This window comes from Atractosteus spatula, chromosome 10, assembly GCF_055471065.1.
Source record: "Atractosteus spatula isolate fAtrSpa1 chromosome 10, fAtrSpa1.hap1, whole genome shotgun sequence".
In the NCBI taxonomy this organism is placed as follows: Eukaryota; Metazoa; Chordata; class Actinopteri; order Semionotiformes; family Lepisosteidae; genus Atractosteus; species Atractosteus spatula.
The window spans coordinates 7,871,890-7,891,144 of record NC_142715.1 but is presented as its reverse complement, the minus strand read 5'-3'; the positions used below and the strand labels follow the sequence as shown (position 1 = coordinate 7,891,144).

The following is a 19,255-nucleotide window of genomic DNA, read 5'->3' as shown; positions in this document are numbered from 1 at the left end:
GAGTAACTCTTTTAGTGCACCCCTCACTGTACTGATTGTATTGTATGTATTGTACTATTATTATTATTGTATCATTCGTTACACTGCGGCTGTGTTGTCTGTGTAAAGCTGCTGTTGCACTGCAATTTTCCTCACGGGATCAATAAAGTATCTATCTATCCCTCTGCTCTCCTCCCCACTGAGAGCTGCTGCGTGCTGAGTGGACTGGAGCATCATCCAGGTGGGGCTACAGGGGATCCCCGTGACCTGGGAAGAGCTGGAGAGTGGAGAGTCCAGGAAAGTGCTATAGAAGTGTAAGGAGTTATTAATTATTATTAACAGGCTGCCCAACCTGTTGTTAAAGCCTCTCTCGGGACACAGCTGGATGAGCTCCTCGGAACAATTAATTCTTCACCAGCAAACAGCTGAACGGACCCCTCGTGGATGCAGGTGTGTTCACATGCAAGCGAAAGGCGGGACGCGACAGAGACTGGGGACGCGCCCCGAGAGACACAGCTGGGTTGGACAACGGACGGTTGGGGAAAGCCGACGCCTGTTCTTATCTTGACTTGCCTGGAAAACTGCCACCTCTTCAGAAATCACCCGTTTCAGCAGGAAAGGCTGCGTGTCGCGCGGGGTGAGGGGTTCGAGGGGCGGGGCCGCGCGCACACAGGTGTGTATCGCCAACCTGCCCCCCTCCTCCTCCTCTTGCACGGTTTTATTCCTTTCCGCCGCGAAGATCAGACCATCTTCAGCAGCTCAGCCGGCTCCGCGCGTTTCCAGCAGCTCCTTGGTGCGTATTTGAGCTCGGTCCTCTTCTGCGTGGCTGCTGCCCCGCGCGATCAGCTTGCCCGTCTCTCCGCGCTTGATCGGGCTGGCCTGCGGGTTTGCGGGTTTTGCTCTGCATTGTGTGTCGGGGTGGGTACGCCGATATTAATCCACGATCCAGGGTCACACGGACGCGCCGATCCTACGCGAGCACGGAGTGTGTGTCCGTGTGTGTCCTGTGATGGACTAGTGTCCTGTCCAGAGTGTGTGTGTGTCCTGTGACGGACTGGTGTCCTGTCCAGTGTGTGTGTGTGTGTTAAGCAGGCTTAAAAGTTAACTACAGGCCGAAACGTGGACAGAAAAAACCCCCCAGCGTGTCCGTTTCTGCTTTTCTGAGTGGAATGAACCCGCGCTGCACTCTTTCACGGTGCAGGGCTGTGGGTGTATCGGGGTTCCTGTTCCAATCAGAAAGGTTCAGATCTGCGTCTATGGGGGGTTTTAATGACCGATGCGTAACGCAATGAGGATTAAAAAGGGACACGCGCGTGGCTTTCTTTCGGGTTCCCCTGTCTCGCGTGAAGAGCACTAGAACTGTCTTTCGGTTAGAATTTGCAACTTCACTCCGATCCCCAGCAAACGCGGTAGAGGCAGCAGCTATAAAATAAGATGAGATTATTTTAATTAGCCCTATACAATTTCTTGCATGAGGAATGTGTCTTTTCACAGACCCCAGCTTGCTCTAAATGAGACACACAGACAGGGAGAGAGAAGCTGGGGGTCAGAGCGCAGAACCGGCAGACCCTTCCAGCCCCAGGCGCAGATCCTGAGCTACAGAGCCACCGCTCCGCGCTCCGCCTTCCGCCCTCCGCTCCTTTGTATATAAGGAATTAATTCATTAGATACAGCGAGGCACCGGCAGAAACACACCAGCGACCCTATATTCACGAACGAAGAAGCAAACACGCACGCTGGAGCCGCCCCTGTATTGAAGGACCCTGGAAAAGTTTCCTCTTACCCAAAAGGGGGGTGCAGCTCATATTATTCAACCCCCTTCCACCTATATAGCGCCTTTCCGGACTCTCCAGCTCTCTCCAGGTCATGGGGATCCCCTCCACCCCCACCAGTGTGGAGCCTCACCTGGGTGATGTTTAGGGTGACAGAGCTGCAGGGAAAGGAAGAGCAGATGCTGACCATAGATTTAAAAAACAACATTTTGACCTCCGTCTCTCTCTTTTCCAGAAGTAAAGAAGATCAGTAAGAAAAATGGCGGAGAACAAAGGTAAGTGTTGGTACCTCCGAGGTCGAGAAGGACACGCACAAGTCGGCTTAAAGATCAGACGCTGTTAAACAAAGGAACTTCTCATCCCGTTATATTATAAGGGCGGAAGTCTGAGAAAATCAAGGATGACGTTCTTGAGCAGTGTCAAGTGAGATCTAATTTACAAAATTGAAAATGAATGCCCTACAAAACAGCCGCGGATGGTTATATTATCCTGGGGAATCTCTTCCCTATGTCCAAATTGCTTCAACTGTGGGAACGCGTAGACCTGATGGAAGTTTGATAGGACTTGGGGCGCCCTCTGGCAGGAAAAGGGCCGAATTATCAGCCGCTCGGCCCTCTTCAACAATGAGGTGTCCTCAAACAACTAGTAAAAAAAGTTACTAGTTACTACTCAAAGACCACTTATTAGATCTCGGTTACAACCAGTTCCTCATCGATGTTCTAGAAAATTAATTTTTATTTTTGGATTTAAGTGAAACAGCGCTGTGGTTCCCCCTTGGGGAACTGCCCAAGCTCCCAGGTCTTTTCCTCCGGTTGCCTTTATTAACGTCCCCACACCTCAACAGCGAGGAAAGGAGCCGGGGCGAGCTTGTCCTGCAGCGGCCGAAGCAGCTGCATTTGAACGGTCTCCTCCCCTCCCATCTTATCCGTCTGCCGGGCTGTTTTCGGTGGCCCGCGGCAGATTTTTTAACACAGCCTCCTGTCCGGTTTCTCTCTCTCTCTGCCTGCGTGCGCCCGCAGTCCAGGCCAGCTTCCACGCGGTGCAGTCGGTGATCCAGCTCCAGGAGCTGGTCTCCGTGGTGCAGAAGGCGGCCGTGCTGTTCAAGGTGTCCTACTTCAGCCTCTACCTGTACCCGGATCTGGAGACCAAAGTCCACCAGCGGGGCACGGAGTCGCGCAAGCTGTGCATCTCCACGGCGGCTACGTTTTTACAGGTAGGCGACGCGCCCTTTAAATATCATTATTGCTGGCCCAGCAGCACTAATAGTGATGCTCGTGTAGTGGACCACTGCCTGGAAGTGTATTTAAAACTGATAGGGGGGGGAGGCAGCACGTCTGTACTGACACAGCTGGGTGAGCTCCTCCAGTCAGGACAGGAGGATCTTCTGTACACAGAGGGTGGTGGGGGTGGGGAACAAGTATCTTTACCTTTCTCTCTCATTTCTTGTTCTTCCCCCCCGAAGTGCGCCAACGTGGGGACCAACGTCATGAAACGGGTGTTCCCAGCGATTCGGCAGGCGGTGAGGGACCAGCAAACGCAGTTGGCCCGGGTCAGCCTGGAGCTGTCCAAGACCCTGATCCAGAAGAATATAATGCATAATGTCGTGGAAAAGTACACATCTTTATTTCCTCTGAGGAATTCCAGCTCGCGGCTGCTGGGTCTGTTGATGCTCTCTTGGGGAAGAGGGTTAAGTATCATTCTCATCATTTTAATCGGAGTTCAGTCAGCCTCAAGGTGGAAGGGTTCAACTGAACAGCTGTGCAAATGGATAAAGGCTACTGAACGATATGTCAAGTCTCACGTTCGTTTCCCCCCCCCAAGGCACTCGTTTTTCTCTGTCGTGAGAACATAAGAAGGGCCAAGTCCTCTTTTTCATTTCTAACTGGTCTAGCCTGTTTTAATGGTTAATGGATCCGAGGCTGCAATGGTGTGAAATTAGCCAGTTTTCAACCACGGAGCTGGGAACCTTGTTCCACACCCCCACCACCCTTTGTGCAAAGAGGTGTTTTCTGTTCTCCGCTTTCAAACACTTTCAGATAGTTTTACACTCCCTTCAGACTTAAAAGTTCCTCCAGCCTGTCAGTGCGGGATTCGCCCTTCAGACTGAAGAGACTCAGTTCCTCCATCCTGTCAGTGTGGGACACTCCCTTCAAACTAAAGAGACTCAGTTCCTCCGGCCTGTCAGTGTGGGACACTCCCTTCAGACTGAAGAAACTCAGTTCCACCGGCCTGTCAGTGTGGGACCCTCTCTTTAGTCTAGTCTCTGTCACCGGCTGGATGAACCCCTGACTATCTCTCTCTCTCACTCTCCTGGCCGCAGGTACGAGAGCCTGAATGGCAGCGTGGCCAGCACCTGCAGCGACGTGAAGGCGGTCCGGGACAGCGAGCAGCAGGAGAGGGAGAAGAAGACTCATGAGGCGGAGGCTCTGCGGGCGCAGGCCCACGCCCTGAAGGACCGGCTGGCACGGCTGAGCGAGGAGAAGGCCCGGGTGGGCCGGCAGATCCAGGACAAGCTGGCGGAGAAGAGGCGGCGCCAGGGCGGCTGCTGGGCCTACAGCGACAAGAGCAACAACGCCCGCCTGAGCGCCCTGGAGGGCGAGCTGCGCCACCTCTTCGGGGAGGACAACCGCCTCGCCTGGGAGATCTGGGACAACGCGGCCGAGCTCAACCGCGTGCAGGCCGTCCAGCGTGTGTGTGTGTGTGTCCTGTGATGGACTGGAGTCCTGTCCAGCATGTATGTGTGTGTGTGTGTGTCCTGTGATGGACTGGCGTCCTGTCCAGGGTGTGTAAGTGTGTGCGTGTCCTGTGATGGACTGGCGTCCTGTCCAGGGTGTGTAAGTGTGTGTGTGTGTCCTGTGATGGACTGGCGGCCTGTCCAGGGGGTGTGAGAGTGTGTGTGTGTCCTGTGATGGACTGGCATCCTGTCCAGGGTGTGTGAGTTTGTGTGTGTCCTGTGATGGACTGGCGGCCTGTCCAGGGGGTGTGAGTGTGTGTGTCATGTGATGGACTGGTGTTCTGTCCAGGGTGAGTGTGAGTGTGTGTGTGTGTGTGTGTCCTGTGATGGACTGGCATCCTGTCCAGGGTGTGTAAGTGTGTGTGTGTCCTGTGATGGACTGGCATCCTGTCCTCTGTGTGTGTGTGTGTGTGTGTGTGTGTGTGTGTGTGTGTGTGTGTGTGTGTGTCCTGTGATGGACTGCTGTCCTGTCCAGGGTGAATCCTGCCTTGTGCCTGTTGCTTGCTGCCCACCCCTCTCCCTCTCTCCCTCTCCCTCAGGGAAGCTCGGGAAGCCCAAGCAGCTGCAGGAAGTGCAGCGCTGCCTGTCCCACGTCCAGCAGATCCTGCTGAGGCTGCACAACTTCTGCGACACTGCCCGGGTGGCCATCGCCAGCCTGGGGCAGAAGACAGAGGCGGGAGAGAGCTTCCTGGATTACATCCAGGACTTCAAGGAGGAGTACCTGAAGAGCCTGGATGAGGCGGAGCAGGTGGGTGGAGGGGCAGAGGGGCAGATCGGTGGTGTGATTTTCTCTCCCGAATTTCAGTGGGAGCCTCCGTCAGTCAGACGGGTAGCTGTCTACAGTAGCTGGAAATAAGGAAACTACGATATTTTAGGACAGTCATTCATTTTAGAGTTAATAACTGCCATTTTTCTCCACACATCTACACACTGTGCACAAATGCACACCACACACATTCTGACTACAATCGCACCGTACACACCAACACAATGTATACACACAACTGATCTGACACAATCGCACTCTACACCCTACTATACTGTATACACACTACACACACAGACACATTCGTACTACATACATCAACACAACGTATACACACTGTACACACAATCACACCCTACACCCCACTGTACTGTATACACACTACACATGTACACACATTCGTACTATATCCATCAACGCAACGCGTACACACAATCACACTCTACACCCAACTATACTGTATATACACTACACACGCACACATTCATACTGTACACATCATCGCAACACATACACACACTGTACACACAACTGATCTGTATTCACAATACACACAACGACACACTACACATGCATGCACATTCGTACTACATACATCAACACATACACACTTTACACACCACTGATCTGTATACACAATACACACAACCACACTCTACACCCAACTATACTGTATACACACTACACATTTGTACTGTTTACATCAATGCAACGCATGCACACGCGCACACACACACACACACACACACACACACACACACACACACACTGCAGTCCTTCCAGGTGCTGTGTGCCTGCTGCTCCAGTGGGGGGGAGAAGTTCTCTCACTGCGAAGACGCCTACAGCTTCCTGGCCCTACGCCCCTCCAGTCTGTCTGCGGAGCAGCTGCAGAGGGAGTACGACCGGGCCCTGCAAGAGCTGAAGCAGCTGAGCCTCTCCCAGGACATGGCCATCGGCATCTGAGGCAGGAGCACGAGGACCGGGAAGAGCTCTCTCACGGCCTCTGCGCTTCCTGCATTATAATGGGGTCCCTGCTAGGCCATCTGTCTAGTTTCTTGATGATGTCATGTGGTGATTTATGATGTCATGGAGGATGGGAATTGCTTTTCCCTGCTCCTGGGGTTCTGGGAGGGGTTATCATGCAGACTAGGATCAAGGCTAGGGTGTTGCTGATCTACAGCAGGGGGGTTTGGTTATGTCCGTGTTTCTAGTGTGACTGCAGAAAATTTCAATCTGTATGGTGTGAAATAATGGAACTGCACAATAAAATGGTCTCGATGGGAGCAGTCTGATTCCTTTGCCGTCTGTGATACAAGCTGCCCAGCCCCGTGGTTTAAGCCGATACCCTGGCTTCTCTCCAGACACAGCTGGGTGAGCTCCTCCAGTCAGGACAGGAGGGTCTTCTGTACACAGAGGGTGGTGGAGGTGGGGAACAAGCTGCCCAGCCCTGTTGTTGAGGCCGATACCCTGGCTTCTCTCCCGACACAGTTGGGTGAGCTCCTCCAGTCAGGACAGGAGGGTCTTCTGTACACAGAGGGGGGCAGGGGTTTGGAACAAGCGGCCCAGCCCTGTGGTGGAAGCCGATACCCTCGCTTTTCTCCAGAAACGTACCCTTCCATTTGACTACACAACCTTTTCTCCATATCCCTGCTTTCCCCTGAGAGCCAAGAGGGTGGAGTCTCGTCCAAATAACAAAAGACAACACATCTATTCAACTGACACTCAGAGGTGACCGAACACATTTCAGGTTTACACCCCGGTTAAACATGCCTTTCCTTCATTTCAGATCGCTCTGCTCCCCATGATCTCTGAAAACCCACTCTCACACACAACGCCCTCACATCACACATTGCTCTACATTCACCAGCTGTAATACAGCTACAAACAAAGACAGACATTGAAATTCGCCATTACTAAATGACATTCGTATTAGTTCACACATGTATTAATGTTCACTGGAAAGCAGTTTCAGTTCAATATTACAATTTTCCCAGTGACAGCTGCATAACAGACTCATGACAGTAGTGACTGTATTATGTCCACCCTAACTGGGGACGTTCTAATGTGACTCCAGCTGCTTAAACCACATGAAGAGGTGATGTCAGTTCGTCCCCCTACTTCAGTAACCACTAGAGGGCAGCAGCTCTTGCTCTGGGTTCGCTGAAAGAGAGACTTACAGAAGACACAGGAGCAAGAACGGAGCCTGGAGAGATGTTCAAATAAACGCCGCCCCCCAGAGAGACCCAACTGTGTAAGAGCCTGGGACCTGTGAAAAGAGTCTTTTATATTTCTATTTAAGTGATTTTTTTATATTTATTTTGTATTGCTGTACGCATCTTAATTTTTCGTCTATTCTGGTGTCTGTTTTTTTTTTGGCTTGTCTTGGACTGCTGTAACACATCAATTTCCCTTCCGGATCAATAAAGTCTTATCTATCTTCTGCTCTTTTTCGTACCGTACAGAATGATGAGTTAAAAGCTAAGTCAGCCATTTACAGAGCCATGCCCACACTAACACAGATGATTTTTTTTTAATTCCCACAACAGATAACAGTATAGTCAAACAAAGCAACAGCAATATAATAAACCTGACAGGAGCTACTTTAACACCTCACGCTCTTTCACACTTCAATTCTCTCAACAGATGGGCAAAAAAAAATTCCAGCAAAGAGATAAGACTTTTATTGTCCCCTGAGGCAAATTTTTTATGGACAACCAGCACTCCTGTACATTTAAATAGCATGCAAAATAAGAAAGAGAGAAGAAAAGGAAATCATTGCACATTACACTATTACAAAAAATAAGAAAGACATTGCACATTATTCTATTGCACACGTACAGTAGAACACATAACAGCATGTAACGTTTATAACACATCACAGAACATATTGCACCCAAGTGGGTTGTAAGAGTCAAAATTGTTTATCCTTGACATTTTTGTGTTGACAGCTGTAATGCATAATGGAACAAAGGAATGTTTGTATCCGTTTCACTTACATTTGGGAGCCCTGAAATGTTTGCCAGAAGGAAGAAGTTGGTATTCAGGGTTGAGGATGTGGGAAGGATCTGATATCATTTTTCCTGCCTGTCTGATTAGGGATTTTTCAAAGATGGCCTGCAGGGAGGGCTGCTGTTTCACTCCCTTGACCTTGAAAGCTGTCTGGATGAGGCTGGTCATTTGCCATTTAAAATGAACTGATAGATGACCGAACCACACTGAAGTACCATATCTGATAATGCTCTCGATTACAGCTCCAGAGACAGATAAAGTGGGTGACCGCAGCTACTGTCTGCAACACAGTGTGGTGTGAATGATACAGGGTGTAAAGACCTTTTTCAGATGAGCTGCGATCAAATGATCGGAACACATAGGAGACGAAACTGGAAATTAGACCATCTAACAACCCAGCAAACAGGGCTGAATGGATAAGAAAACCCATAATTAATGAAGAAATATAAGGTAACCATATGAGGAATTACAGGAGAAAATATATGAAATAATTTAAAAAACAGGAGTATAACAGTGGAGCTGATGTATGATATACAAACAGACAAAAGGAAAAAAAATCATTGTAAATGGAAAGAGAAAACATTCTAAGCAAGAAATTATTCTGCAGACTTCATGCTGTCAACACTAAAGGCAATTCAAGTTAAACAGGGGGCTAATTTCAGCGGCCACATTTGTTGCTTCTGATCTTAAGGCTGAATTCCAGTTTGGGGCGCTGCTTTCAGTTCATTACAACTGACCCCAGCAGGAAGGGCAGCCCCTACATCACAATTCTCGCGAGCTCTCACCCGTGATGAGAGCAGCCTTGCGCTGATCTCCACAAACATGGCGACCATACAGGACTTGCACAACGTTCACGAATTTGTGAAGGTCTCGGAATTTCTCACATTTTGCAGTACCCTTAATAATTTCTTCTGAGACGGAGATTTAATAACTGGTTGGAGACACTGGGGCAGCAGTCCCCGTTTAACACTACAAAGTGTACATTGCCACAAACAAAATACGTGTTCCTAAAAAACGTCGCAAACGCAAAAGATTCCCAATAGCCTCTGAACACAACTATAAAGTTTATTTTTACAGCGGTGAATCTATTTGGTAATAAACAAACAAGCCAATAGCATAATACCTTAACACCCTCGCCCAGTGGTGAGGAGGAAACGCACCTAGGCGCTCATAGTACTGCGGAGCAGGCTGGGAGTTGTAGCCGGGGGGAGTCTGAGAGTCAGCACGATGATATGTATCTGCATACGTAAATATTGTGATAGTAGTTTTAGTGTCCTGTATAGCTCTATAAGTGTATAGCCCGAAGTTAACGAGTTACCACCCTAACCATGTGTAAGTGTTCTATCGGTCTCCTCATGTGTGTATAGCCTGTGTTTGGTTTTTGTGTGGTTTTGTTTGGAGAATAAAGCCGTCGCTTGGTTTACTATCATGTCTCCACTTGACCTTTGTCCTGAGGGAACCTGAAAAATGTTACATTGGTGTCAGAAGCGGGCAGGATGGACAAACCATGGCAGACATTAACTGATTCTGTCAAGCGCCGGCTAACCCTAAAAGAGACCGAACCCACTGTCAGCGCACATACAAAGCCTGAGCAACTCCTGGGTGCGACAGGTGGCCACAGCCCTTACCAGGGCTACCCAGTAGTGGTCCCGCTGGTAGAATTGGGGCGACTGCCCACTACTCCCGCCCAGTGGATGCCCAAGAGAGAAGATGCCCTCCCTGCCGGAGCCGGCCAGCTATTCCCACACCTGCCAGCGCGGGTGCGACCCGGTCGCTACGACGGGGAAGCGCCTTGGGAAACCTACGAGGCTGTTCCAGCTCGCGGCCCGGACAAATGGCTGGAGCCGGGCAGAGATGGCCGGCCACCTGGCGGCGGCGCTGGAAGGAGTGGCCTGCCAGGTTCTCCTGGATGTCCCAGAGGAGGACTGAGGTGAATACGCGGCGCTGGCAGCAGCTCTCCGGCTGGGCCCGGTCGCCGCTGATGTCATTTTCCTTGCCCGCCGAGGATACCCGGCTTTCCCCCGGGAGGCGCAGCGGGAGATGGCTCTTCAGGCCTTTCTCAAGGCCCTCTTACCCGAAGAGCCGTGCCGAAACAGGGAAACAGGTGCTTGCCTTCCGTCTGGGTACAGCGACGGTGCGCCTGCTACCTTGCACCCATCCAGGAGGACTGCATCCTGGGGCTGGACCTGCTGCAGCGAGTGGGGACCAGTTTGGACTTGGGATGGCAGGAGTTGGTGTGGCAGGGGGAGCGACTTCACCTGGTGGAGGGTAGGCCCGGCGAAGGCCGAGGGACACGGGCTTGCTGGAGACGGGAGAAAAAGAGGCAGTGGCGGTGGCAGTCGCCGGGGCGGACCGGGCCTGCGAGCCGGGGAGCGAGCGTGCCGGATCCTGCCCCTGAATCACCCGGGGGGCCTGACAAGGTGGCGGTGGTGGTGGCGGGGGCCGAGCATTGCGTGGAAGCGAGGCGCGCCATTGAGGACCTCTACCAGCGAAGCTGCGAGGGCCTCGATTGGGACCAGCGGCAGCGGCTCCAGGAACTACTCGCCCAAAACGAGGACCTCTTTGCGGCAAGGGATGAGGACTGCACCCGCACTGCCCTGGTCCAACACAACATCAACACTGGCGACGCTCAGCCCATCTGCATCCCACCGGGACACATGGCTCACGCCAAGCGTACTGCCGCCGAAGAAAAAATCTGGGAGATTGTCACAGCGGGGGTGATTGAGCCCTCCGCGAGCCTGTGGTCGGCGCCAGCTATACTTTTCCGAAAAAAAGACGGCTCGTGGAGGTTCTGCGTGAACTACCACAAGGTGAATGAGGTCACCTGGAAAGATTCCTACCCCCTGCCAAGGATAGACGACGCCCTGGACTACATCACCGGGTCGACCTGGTTCAGCTCCTTTGACCTCCGCTGCGGCTAATGGCAGGTACCGCTCGCACCCGATGCTCGACCGAAGACGGCCTTTTCCATCGGCCAGGGCCTCTGGCAGTTTACTGTCATGCCCTTTGGCCTGTGCAATGCCCCGGCAACTTTCGAGACGCTGATGGAGAAGGTGCTGGCATCGGTCCTGTGGAACCAGTGTGTGCTGTATCTGGACGACCTGCTGGTTCATGCCAGGTGTTTCGACCAGGCCTTGACGAACCTCCAGGCGGTGCTGGCCTGCATCCGCCGTGCTGGCCTGAGGCTCAACCCCCGCAAGTGCGAGCTCCTGCGGCGGGAGGTGACATGTTGTTGGACAGCGAGGGGTGGCTACAGACCCAGGTAAGGTCGCCGCAGTGAGGGGCTGGCCAACTCCCCGCACCGTCGCAGAGCTGCGCAGCTTCGTATTATCGGTTGGCTTCGTATTATCGGAGGTTCGTCCAGGACTTTGCCAGCATCGCTCCCCCACTGCACTGCCTCACCAACAAGGGCCACCGCTTTGACTTGGACTCGGGCTTTCGGCCGGTTAAGTGAAGCTCTGGTGGGGGCCCCCGTGCTGGCCTACCCCGACCCGCGGTTACCGTATGTCCTAGATACCGACGCGAGTGACTCGGGGGTTGGGCGCGGTGTTGGCGCAGGAGGGGCCAGATGGGGAGCGTGTAGTTGCCTACTGCAGTTGGGCTTTGAATAAGGCTTAACGTAACTACTGGATGGAGTACCGAAAACTTGAAAAAGCTCTCGCAGTTAAACTCTTTTTAATGTTTTTAATGTTCTTTTTCTTTTTGTTTTGAAGTTGTTTCATTTGTTTGTTTGTTTTACAGTTTTCAGTGGGTTTGTAATGTTGTATAGGGGCTGAATTACTTTGTTCCATCCAAATTCCATTATGTGAATTTATGCTTTTTTAATATAAGCATTAACAATACAAGGCGTGCTCAAAAACCGTTACTTATTAGCTTAAGAAGCGGCAGTGTTTTGACAAAGTGTGGTATTCGAACAGTAAATGCTGAAGTGTTTAGTACTTTCTTGAGAGCAGATCTCCCTCGATTTAGACAAACTCTTGTTTGGTCGATGATTTCAGATCAAAATCTGAATCAAGTGGAAAGAAAGCTGAATTACGCAAAGGTCATATAAGGCACTGGGTATCAGTGTTACACCATCAGGTCCTGCTAGGAGGATTGGGAGGATCAAATTGACACAGAGGGACCCAATGTGGGGGCTGAACCCACAGTTCTGAGATTAAGAGATTCATGCTCTATCGACCGCGCCTATATAAATCTTGTGCTACAGCAGTAATGTTTCTGGGTGTGGATGAACATGACATAATAGACTGACAGTAGGAACACGTGGCCCACAGGCAGTGATAGTAATGTGATACTATCACAATTGGCTGCAGTATATTGTGTTGAGGGCAGCAATAACTTTCCTGCAGAGATGGGAGTGCCTTTAATACAGCTCTTTCAATTGGACAGAGTAACAGGAACCGACCTAACGTTTCGGCTGTGAATCCATCTCCACATGGGGAAAAGAGACAGTAAAATAGCGATGAAGAAACAGAAAGAATTGTGCTCGCTGCAAAGTAGGAAAGAGGTGGTCAGACACATAAAACAGCTTGGTGATAATTTGCAGCGACAGTTTTATGTTATTTAGTACACGGATTTCTCTTCATGTTCCTTAAGATGTGTAATTTGTATGATGGTTGTATGAGAACAGTTTCTTCTAAAGTCCTGTCAATTGACAGTGGAGAGCTAGCTGGTGCACATCTTCAAGAAGACTTTCTTTAAGGCGATTACAAGTTTCTTGAACAAATCTGTGTCAGATTTTTAAAATAATTTAGCTAATGAGCAACGAGAGTATAAATTAATTCTCCCACCCTCCATTCAAAGATAAAACTCCATGTGCGAGTCTAAGTTTCTTTGTAGCTACTGATGTTTGTCATTATTGGACATTCCCGGTGATATTGACTAAGGAGCTCAATTTTTACGTGTTGTAGTTTAACATGTGCAAAACATTCGTATCCCCTGCAAATATCGGCAAGGTCAGTGATATTCTCAACAATGTGTGCCATTGCAATTCATGCCATACTTTTTCCCAATGTATTCTGACATGCCAAGATCAGTTTTTTTATTTAAAAAACTGGTTTATTAAAATTTTTTGTACTTCAGGATTTTGATAGTCTGTTACATTGTCTTTCACACGTCGGTGTCAGAACTGTGAGACATTTTCATAATCGGGGGGAAGGCCGTAGCAATAAGCAGAAAGTGCAATCACCCTTTCCCAGTGTAAGTCCGTGTTGTGGTGAGTTTTTAAAATTGGTTTGCGATTTTCTGAAATATATTCCATACAAAAATATAATTTGGACAGCCGCTATTTATTTGGATATTCCCTTTCACTGAAGATGTCTACAGTATTCCAGCCGGATTAGTACTGATCGACGAGAGCCATCTACAGGCGAAAGGCGACATAACATAACAGCAGCAGCATTTAAGGTGGAACGAAAAACGCGAATAAGAAGCTGGCGAATAAGAAGCCAACTTCAGCCTCGTAGCAGACCCTGGGAGGCATGCTCAAAATAATCATCTTTCCCAGTACTTCAGAGTCATATTTAGAGCGCTTTACTGCAATTTTATGTGATCGATGGAAGATGTGAAGCCATAATGCCTGTACTGCGCTTTCACATTGAAATTGAAGCCATTTCTTATGCTTTCTCTCAGTGTCGGGGCTGCAATTGCGTGTAAAGGAGGCGACTTGAAAATGAAACGTGTAATCACCTTACAGAGGGTCTTCACGACGGGGTGCGTCAGCTAGTTTTCCATTATTGTCAGTTTACTGGACTTCTGAAGAAACCTATCGACATCGAAAATACAAACTGCACAGCTTAAGGCACATGAAGAGAAATCCGTGTGCTGATTGACTCAAAAATGTCGCTACAAATAATCCGCCGGGTTGATTTACTTGTCCGACCACCTCCCTCCGTCCCTCTTTGCTGTTAGCACAATTCTTCCAGTTTCTTTTCTTGTATTTTCCTTGCTATTTTACTGTTGCTTTTCCCCATGAGGAGATGGATCCACAACCGAAACCGTTTTCACCCTGTGTTTCTGCAGCGTCAGTCTGTATGAGAAGCACAGCTCCAGTGGCGCAATCGGTCAGCGCGCGGTACTTATACAACAGTGCACAGCGGAGTCATGCCGAGGTTGTGAGTTCGAGCCTCACCTGGAGCAGTAGAGCCTGTCTTTAGCTACTGAAAGCAACTGTCGAGTTTAGATACTCTTAGGTATTTGATGGAGATAAATTAACATCAAACGAACAAGTAAAGGTAAAGGTTTATTTCGAGTCACAATCAAAGAAGGCTCCACAGCTGAAACATTGTTTCCTTCTCTTTTCAGCATGGAATAAACCTATACTTTTCCCTTTGCAGCATGCCCACGCATGCTGACGCAGCTCCCTACTTAAATTACTATCAGCTGTGTACTGTAATATGATTTGACTCCACGCTTGTGTTTCTCGGGAGAAAGCAGAAATATTGAGGATTTGCGGCTACAGAAAATAATGTGAACTTTACAGGCAAAAGTAAGGTTACGTTAAAGAAACAAAAACTTATTGTCACCCTTTTCAACTTGATTATTTAAGACATTTGTTCGGAATAGTATATCTTCTCGTGTCTGTGGCTGTTGTCCTACAATAACGGTGGTGAAATAGCAGGAATGTGCAGAAAGAATCGGAGATAGAACAGAAGACTCATCTAGTCGATAGTAAGGTTGTGTAGGACCTCACACACGTCGATGTCAGTGTTGAGTAGTGTGGTTTAAATCTTCTTCACGAACCAGAAAGGAGTAGAAACCTAAAGTCTTCTGATCCGTAATCAGACACGTTATCCATTGTGCCATTGGCGTTTGCATCGCGTTCCCATACAGCACCACATTCAGTTCAGAGCCGCTACTATTCATGTGTTTTGTACGTGTGTCTAGTTACTACGTCTTTCTTTATGTCTGGTTTAAAATAATGTATCTTTAAAACAGACAAAGGGTTTATGAGTCTCCCTGAAATTCACACACGAAGAATAAAAGATATCGCGTTTAAAAAGAATACAGAGATGCCGGCGATAGAAAAAGGAGCGTCTAAAGTGCGCGCTATCACTGAACTAAACTCCCGATCGGTAAGTTTGTCGGCGGCTTTTTAATTGTGTTAGGAAGAGCAAACAGTCCACAGTGTACATTTTAAAGGTCTAAGCAAAACAATCAGACGTGAGGATTATTCAGAACAGGAGCCTCTACTTCTTTGTATACTGAGTTTTCGGGTGAATGTCAAAGTGAAAGACAAATTAGCAATTTTCACTTTTTGATTAAGGAACAAGAAAACACCATCCTTCAAACTGGATTCAGACCTGGGACATAAGAAATACTCGCTGCTTTTTCTACAGTCTTAAGAGCTAGCAACTGAGCTATCGAGAGGTCAGAAAATAAACGTTTTGTCACACGCGTAGCCCAAGTGTAGTGTAGTGTAGTGTTCCTCTTTATTTAAATCCCAGTTCGACATCAAAATACTCACTCCCATAGTCTCGTTTAGTAGAAGAAATGGACCAGGCTTCTACTGTATAAACGTCCAGAGTTCTTATAAAACATTTGAAGGGATATCAGTGCAGGAGGAAATTGACTCTTTTTCTAGTGGGATCAGGATCACATAAAACCTTTAGTTTGTATTGAGAAGAGGATCATGGTGACACTCAAAACATACTAACCTTTGCTTCTTTCGAGGACGAATGGATTATTGAGCTGCGAACATCGGTTCAAATCAAATCTCTCCAACTGCAGTTGCTTCTTTGAGAGTTTCTCCAAATCTTTCAACTGAACGTCAATATCGAGGGATATTGACGGTAAAATCTTACGGATTTTGGTTTTCTTTTGATCGAAATTGTATTAAAATTCGAGCCTCTTTCACAGTTGTATAATACTTTCCCCTGCATCCTCAGATAAAAATTCTAAATACCACAAAGTTATAATATATGGAATAGCATTAATTTTTAACTGTTTTTTTAAAATTTGCATTTATTTAGAGCTACATTTAGTGCTAGGTAAAGATAACATTGTTTATATTGATGGGATATAAATGTACGATGAATTTATGAGCTAAAAGGTGTACGCAGGTGCCTTTTGCGTACTTTAATCAAAGACAATAAATAACTTTCACTCAGACGTTGATCAGAAGCTCAATAAATGACGAAGCAGAGGCTCCTGTTCCGAATTCCCCTCACGTCTGATGGTCGTGTTCTGATCAAGATCAATCTAAATTGGTACAAGGGATTTGAACAAATCTGGTCTTTAAGTTCAGGGACTGCTCTGTCTGCTTTGTAATTCAAAAATAGATACAAATGTCAAGTTTTTTATAGATAAAGTGTTGTCTGTTTTCAAAAGTTAGGTACTTAATTGACTTTATGATTTGGTTTTGATTTTGAATCGTTATATTATTAAGTTTGTGCTTTCTCTGATTTTATCGTATTGTGAAGTTATTTTTTAAACAAACGCTTACAAAGGCAAACAGGGCACACAGTACAAGCTACTGTGCACTTTTGGGAGTATACCAGGTTCGATATAAAATCGCAAAAATGTAAAAGGAGAAAATACCCCAGACTGCGTGTAAAGCCCTCCTTGAGGTATGCTTTCAAAATAGCTGCACCAGGCACTTGGACACAGATAAACACAGGGATTTAAAATTCAGGAATATGAATGGTCAATTGCTTACAGTTGGTTTTTTTTACGTTTCGTATTTAGCGATTTGTGTATAAATCTTTTAACAATTCATTAAAATGCTAACAATATGTAAAATAAAAACAACAGCACCGTTAAATGCCGGGGAGATGGGCAGTTTTTTTTTTTACAATCAGATTCCAATCTCTAATGCTGTGTGTGAGAGCTGTGTGTGAGAGCTTACTGTACATAACTTTCCTTTTCTCACATTTTCTGACAACTATTTTTTCTGACCAAAGGGGCACCCTGTCAAGATGTGAGTCGCTCTTGAATCAGAGCTGGGTGACACAGGCTTCTGTTCTGATATGGTTGTACGAGAAGCAGGAGGAATCGCTTCACTCGTATGAAGCATGAGCTGAATCAGGAGTGAGGCATTTCGTGTGTTTGTGCATATGTCAACGCCTGACCTACATCGTAAAACTAAAACTAAATTAAAAACTAACATTAAGTTGTCAGAGACATTCATTTATATACAAACATTACTTGTTTCTTTGCAGATATGCATGCTGAAGTAGCTACCCACCTGAATATATTAAACGTTTCATCTATACAATCAACATAGTGTTCTCCTGAATAACTACTCGAAAGAAGCCGCAGCTCAGGTGTTAGAGAGATTTGAAATCAGATCGATGGATTTAGAGTCCAGACTGCTAACCGACAGCTGACACAGGTCTTTTACAGAACTGTTTTGATTTTTTTCTACTTTGTCCCCGTGACGTCATTGTCCTGCTCGCAGCCGAGCCCGACACACGGTACCATCTGGTTTCTGTCGCTGGGCGCTCACCCTGCGGTCCATGTGGGTCCTCATGCCCCAGTATAATGACGGGGACACTAAACTGTAAACAGGTGCCGTCCGTCGGCTGAGAAGTAAAACTGAGGTCCTGACTCTCTCTGGCCTTTAAAAATCCCATGTCATCTCTTGAAAGAGTAGGGGTGTAACCCCGGCATCCTGGCCCAATTTTCCATTGGCCCTTACCAGTCATGACCTCCTAATAATCCCCATCTATGAACTGGCTTCATTACTCTGCTCTCCTCCCCACTGATTGTTGATGTGTAGTGAGCATTTTGGCACAGTACGGCTGCTGTTGCATCATCCAGGTGGGGCTGCACATTGGTGGCGGAAGTGGGATTCCCCATTACCTGTAAAGCGCTTTGAGTGGAGTGTCCAGAAAAGCGCTATATAAGTGTAAGCGATAATAATAATAATTATTATTATGTAAATTGCAATAAAAATAGAATATTTGTTTCAAAATCGATTAATGTAAAAACTGATAAAGCTAATGCTTTTTTCAGGGCTATATCTACTTTTTAAAAAAAAGAGAAGTCTGTTGCAATTGTGAAATTTGGAGAAGATGCACCAGTGGGTGCCTTCACATCTCCAGCTTCAGTCTCGCCTGTAGCTGGGAGAAGGTTAAAAGCACACAAGTGATCTGTAGACGATGTTCGGGGAAGAGATAATTCTGTTTTCAGCACAGGGAGTGAGAATGAGCTCAGTCCGGCTCCCAGCAGAATCCATTCTGGTTTGGTTACTGTTAGACTGTGCGTCTGAGGCTCTTTGGATCGCAACGTGAAAAAATAGAATTGCTCACATCGAGAGAAAGGGAAGATATCATGTTTAAAAAATCAGAACCGAAGATTTGGATCCGGGGCCTCATACTTAAAATAATAGTTATTAAAATATCAGATTGTGTTTCTGCAACATTTCGTGCACAGTACGCCATTTTTATCTAAAAATAAAACAACAGCCACAACAAGGGCTTTACACGCAGTCTGGGGTATTTTCCCCTTTTATATTTTTGCCACTTTATATCGAACCTGTTATACTCCCAAAAGTGCACAGTAGATTGTACTTAATAAAAATGTACAATTCACCGCTGGTATAAACAGATGTGTGCCATGTCTGCCTCTATAAGCATTTGTTTAAAAAATAAGTCCACAATACGATAAAAACACAGAAAGCACAAAGTTAATAATATAACGATACAAAATCAATACCAAATCATAAAGCCAATTAAGTAGCTATCCTTTGAAAACAGAGAACACCTTTATATCTACAAAAAACTTGACATTTGCATTACAAAATGTATTTTTGAATTACAAAGCAGACAGAGAAGTCCCTTAATTCATAGATCAGATCTTGGCCAAAACAAGACAATCAGATGGGAGCTGAATTTGGAACAGGAGCCTCTGCTTCGTCATTTATTGAGCTTTTGATCAACGACTGAATTAAACAGATTCACTATTTTAACTCTTTGATTAAAATACACAAAAGGCACCTTCCTTCAAGCTGGAGTCAAACCAACAACCTAAGGATTCCCAAGTGTTTCCATTACA

At 47.2% G+C, this 19,255-nt stretch overlaps 2 protein-coding genes and 1 non-coding gene across 6 annotated transcripts; all 3 read left to right on the top strand.

Annotated features, from left to right (window-relative positions):
- Nucleotides 1-502: 502 nt before the first annotated feature.
- Nucleotides 503-4,476, top strand: LOC148824714 (uncharacterized). 4 transcript variants are annotated; one of them, XM_088926469.1, is made up of 5 exons: nt 503-772; nt 1,987-2,026; nt 2,771-2,964; nt 3,214-3,362; nt 4,072-4,476. In XM_088926469.1, the coding sequence occupies exons 2-5, from the start codon at nt 2,011-2,013 to the stop codon at nt 4,460-4,462; spliced, it is 750 nt and encodes a 249-aa protein (XP_088782595.1). In that variant the 5' UTR covers nt 503-772; nt 1,987-2,010; the 3' UTR covers nt 4,463-4,476. The 4 variants fall into 4 exon arrangements, with proteins under 4 accessions (XP_088782595.1, XP_088782592.1, XP_088782594.1 ...); XM_088926466.1 differs by having other exon boundaries at nt 3,214-3,437; XM_088926468.1 differs by having other exon boundaries at nt 537-652; nt 3,214-3,437.
- A 7-nt stretch (nt 4,477-4,483) lies between these two features.
- LOC148824713 (uncharacterized) lies at nt 4,484-6,532 on the top strand. Its single transcript, XM_088926465.1, has 2 exons — nt 4,484-5,233; nt 5,549-6,532. Exons 1-2 carry the CDS (start codon nt 4,754-4,756, stop codon nt 6,212-6,214), a joined length of 1,146 nt encoding a protein of 381 aa, XP_088782591.1. The 5' UTR covers nt 4,484-4,753; the 3' UTR covers nt 6,215-6,532.
- A 7,772-nt stretch (nt 6,533-14,304) lies between these two features.
- Nucleotides 14,305-14,398, top strand: trnai-uau (transfer RNA isoleucine (anticodon UAU)). Its single transcript has 2 exons — nt 14,305-14,342; nt 14,363-14,398. It is a non-coding gene; the product is annotated as a tRNA-Ile (tRNA).
- Nucleotides 14,399-19,255: the final 4,857 nt, after the last annotated feature.

Excerpts from the sequence above, each read along its gene's own strand:
- LOC148824714 (XM_088926466.1), top strand. Across the intron at positions 2,965-3,213 it reads CGGCGGCTACGTTTTTACAG|TGCGCCAACGTGGGGACCAA; the intron begins GTAGGCGACGCG and ends TCCCCCCCGAAG. Across the intron at positions 3,438-4,071 it reads ATGCTCTCTTGGGGAAGAGG|GTACGAGAGCCTGAATGGCA; the intron begins GTTAAGTATCAT and ends TCCTGGCCGCAG.
- LOC148824713 (XM_088926465.1), top strand. The coding sequence starts at position 4,754 with ATGGACTGGTGTTCTGTCCAGGGTGAGTGTGAGTGTGTGTGTGTGTGT. Across the intron at positions 5,234-5,548 it reads GCCTGGATGAGGCGGAGCAG|ACACATTCGTACTACATACA; the intron begins GTGGGTGGAGGG and ends CTACACACACAG.